Raw genomic sequence first — 3,363 nt, 5'->3', positions numbered from 1 at the left:
ACCAGATGATGTACAAAGATTTTCAATAAACTGCGTCAACTCTATCACTAGTCTATCAGTAGAGTATTTCATTGTCATTCCATTGTTTGCTAAATGTATGTTCTTGTGGAGGGAGAGGTATAGTTGATAGTAAATAGCAATAGCTTTCTTCAAAGCAGTCTGAATTTGGAATGGGGAGAAATATGTCACCCTGAGAACAGGCATGTTAATAGGCAAACAAACAAACAAAACTCCTTTATTTTTCTAAAATAACACTTATTTTCTGACATTAATTCAAATTGAAAATTGCCTTGATTATCTCTACATCATCAGTTATCCAAACATACTCAATATCCCATATTCCATTTGGGTAATTGAAGTTTGACTCTACAGTACTTTTAATGAGGTGTAAGATTTAACTCATTCGCCTATAGTTCACGTCCTAGGATGGATCAAAGGAAACTAATTGATGAATGTATAATTAAAATCACATTTATTTCTCTTCCTGATTTCTCTGCAAATGCCGTGCTGTTGATAAAAGCACTTTTATAAGTGGCTATGTGCATCGACACAATTTACTGGAGATAATCCACCCTTTGAAGGAAAACCTTTAAACTTCTGTGTCTTTCAACAGAAAATTTAGCACAATAGTAAACTTCCTTATTCTGATCTCTGCAGGATGGCTTGATAGTGGAGAACATGCACGACCGGCCCTACACTCTGTGCCCTGGGCCTGAGGTGACGGCCGCCATGACGGCGGTGGGCGCAGCGGTGCGGCGGCTCTGCCCACACCTCGCCTTGGGCGTCCAGGTGCTGTGTGCCGCCAACCAACAGGCCGCAGCGGTGGCTCTTGCGGCAGGTAATAGAAATGACTCCTCTGCTATTACTGTTGTTTGCTATGGCATTTACTCTCTGCAAATTGGGCATTGTACTAACATAGATACCATGAAAAATGAGACATGAAAAGCTCACTGTACCCTGAAAAAGCAGAAATTAGATTTTGAGAAAGATGCCTGCTTGATTATAATAGATGATACTCGCACGGTGCTTCAGTAGGAGGCAGCTTAAAAATCGCAAGGCCACTGGCGCTGCTTTCTAGGTGAGACCTGTCTAACTGTAATGATTAGTTTAAACCTACTCATGTCTAAAAGCCACCTTTGGTGTAACTCTATTTACTTGGTTAAATGATATTTGAAGATTAATTTAACCCGCTGTGGTTAAGCATCCTGTTTCAGCATCTAATTATATGTTGTTGCTACTACTGGTTTCTATTAAAACTAAGTTTTCATTGCCTTTTTTTATGAATGAATGGAATGAAGCGTTCTGTTAATTTTTTTAAGTGCATAGCTACCCAAACTACTTAACATTAAATTGCATTCAGGGAAATTAAGTACAAATTAATTTATCATTACTGCAAGAATCCTAGATTTGCTAACCCTTCAGTTCCTAAGCTTTGCTGGAGCAATTTTAGTTTTTCATACATAACATTCCCTGATCAAAAGATGGAGACTGGTTTAATAGGGAATGCTCATAGTTCCCAAATCCTTCAGAAATTGAGAGTCTATGTTTACCCAAATTGCGTATGCAACTGTAGTAAGGTTGGACACCTTGTAAATTTTACAGGTTTTCTAAATAGGCAAAGTTCTGTAAGAATGAAAAATCAGAAGATGTTTGTGCTATATCAAATCAATTCAGTTAAAATAACATTGAGTAACATTCATTTTTCTTGTTTGTTGATACGTTTTGCACATAGATTTTGTTTGAGTGTGTTAGAATCAGAAGCTGATACTTTCAAGGTATACTTGAAGGCTACTTGACAAACTGACACAGCACGCTATTTCTGCTGTGGAGATTGTGAAAAACTAAGCCAAAAAAGATAACAGAACCCAGTTTTGCTTTTGTTTTCAGGAATTGTATGCATGTAGGATACTTGAGATGCAATGTATTTACACACCTTACTTTTAAAAGTGATAGCTATGCTTCCTTTTAGGAGTGAAATTGATCACTGTATATGGGATGTAATGCAAGAGCAATGAGTTTCTCTTATTCCTCAGCAATTATTAATGAGGGAGAGAATTCCTGAAGGGCTTGGGTTTTCCTCTGCTCTTCTACTGTTCTGCACTATTTGCTCTGTAACTGGAGGACAGCAGCTAGGAAGAGTCTGTGTTTAATGCATTTCATTGCACTTCTCTAAAAGTGATTCTCAGGCTCACTGAGCAGGAAAGCAAAAAGAAAAGAAAATCACTTTTGGTAAAGCCGTAGTAAAGGGACTGATTCTGTAGGTAGAAAATTTTTGAGTAGTTTTTCTGTAGCAACCTAATAGTGACTTTAATATCAATACCATTTTAATTGTCATTAAAGATAGCTATTAATTAAGGAATCCTCATATGCTTCAACTACAAAATATTTGCTGAATGTGTTATACTTAAAAGCATATGCAGTATCTTCTGCTACTATGCAATCATTCCATTTTCCCTATGGAAACTCCTATCTCTGGTAGAAACAACTTCAGAAGAGAACTGCACAGGGAAACAGTAAATGGTCTTCAAGTGTAGGTAATGATTTTATATTGTAAAGAGAGGGGGAAGAAGTCAGCAATTTCATGGTGTGACTGGAAGGAACTCCTCAGCAATGTGCGTTTGTGCTAATAAGTTTGTTTTAGATAGCCAAATAGTAACAGATTAAAATAGTAAATTTTCCTAATGTATTGATAAGCTACTGTTATCAGACTTATACAATAATAAAATCAGGGGATGAACAATATGAGAAGGCTGAGTTTTTGTGTTGTTTTTTTTTTTAATTGTTAATCTCAAATACTTATTTTTGGGAACGTGCTGCTCCTAATGGCATCCTCCAAAGACTGTATTATCTTCTTTCTTTCCTGTTGCCTGAAACTGAACAGAAAGCAGAATTTGTGTGGTAGGGTTACTTCTCTCAATCAGTTCATTATTTACAGGTGTACTGTGTGGTTTATAGAAGTGCATTATTGCCTGTTTGCAGTTTCTTATTTAATTACTACATCGGCTTCAGGTTGAAAAAGAACGATGGAAAGGTGATGGAACAGCTTGTGCTGGATACCATCTCCAGACAACTGGGAGAAAAGGAGGTTATCAGGAGTAGTCAGCATGGGTTCACCAAGGGGAGGTCGTGCTCGACCAACTTGGTGGCCTTCTATGATGCTGTCACATGCTGGGTGGATGGGGGAAGAGCGGTAGATGTAGTCTACCTTGATTTTAGAAAGGCATTTGATACTGTCTCCCACGACATCCTTATAACAAAGCTGAGGAAGTGTAGGATAGATGAGTGGACAGTGAGGTGGGTTGAGAACTGGCTGACTGGCAGAGCGCAGAGGGTCGTCGTTGGTGGTGCAGAGTCTGGCTGGAG

At 38.2% G+C, this 3,363-nt stretch overlaps 1 protein-coding gene across 1 annotated transcript in view; it reads right to left on the bottom strand.

The window, feature by feature from the left end:
- Positions 1-2,844: 2,844 nt before the first annotated feature.
- The window catches only part of LOC100539157 (G1/S-specific cyclin-E1), a 9,580-nt gene continuing 9,061 nt past the window's right edge, over positions 2,845-3,363 (bottom strand). The window contains exon 6 of the mRNA XM_019619676.2: positions 2,845-2,867. Coding sequence (XP_019475221.1) covers positions 2,845-2,867 — 23 coding nt within the window. The remainder of the gene's footprint in view (positions 2,868-3,363) is intronic.

This window comes from Meleagris gallopavo, chromosome 13 (assembly GCF_000146605.3).
Source record: "Meleagris gallopavo isolate NT-WF06-2002-E0010 breed Aviagen turkey brand Nicholas breeding stock chromosome 13, Turkey_5.1, whole genome shotgun sequence".
Lineage (NCBI taxonomy): Eukaryota > Metazoa > Chordata > Aves > Galliformes > Phasianidae > Meleagris > Meleagris gallopavo.
Note: the sequence above shows the minus strand (reverse complement) of the source record. Positions and strands in the feature narration are given on the sequence as shown.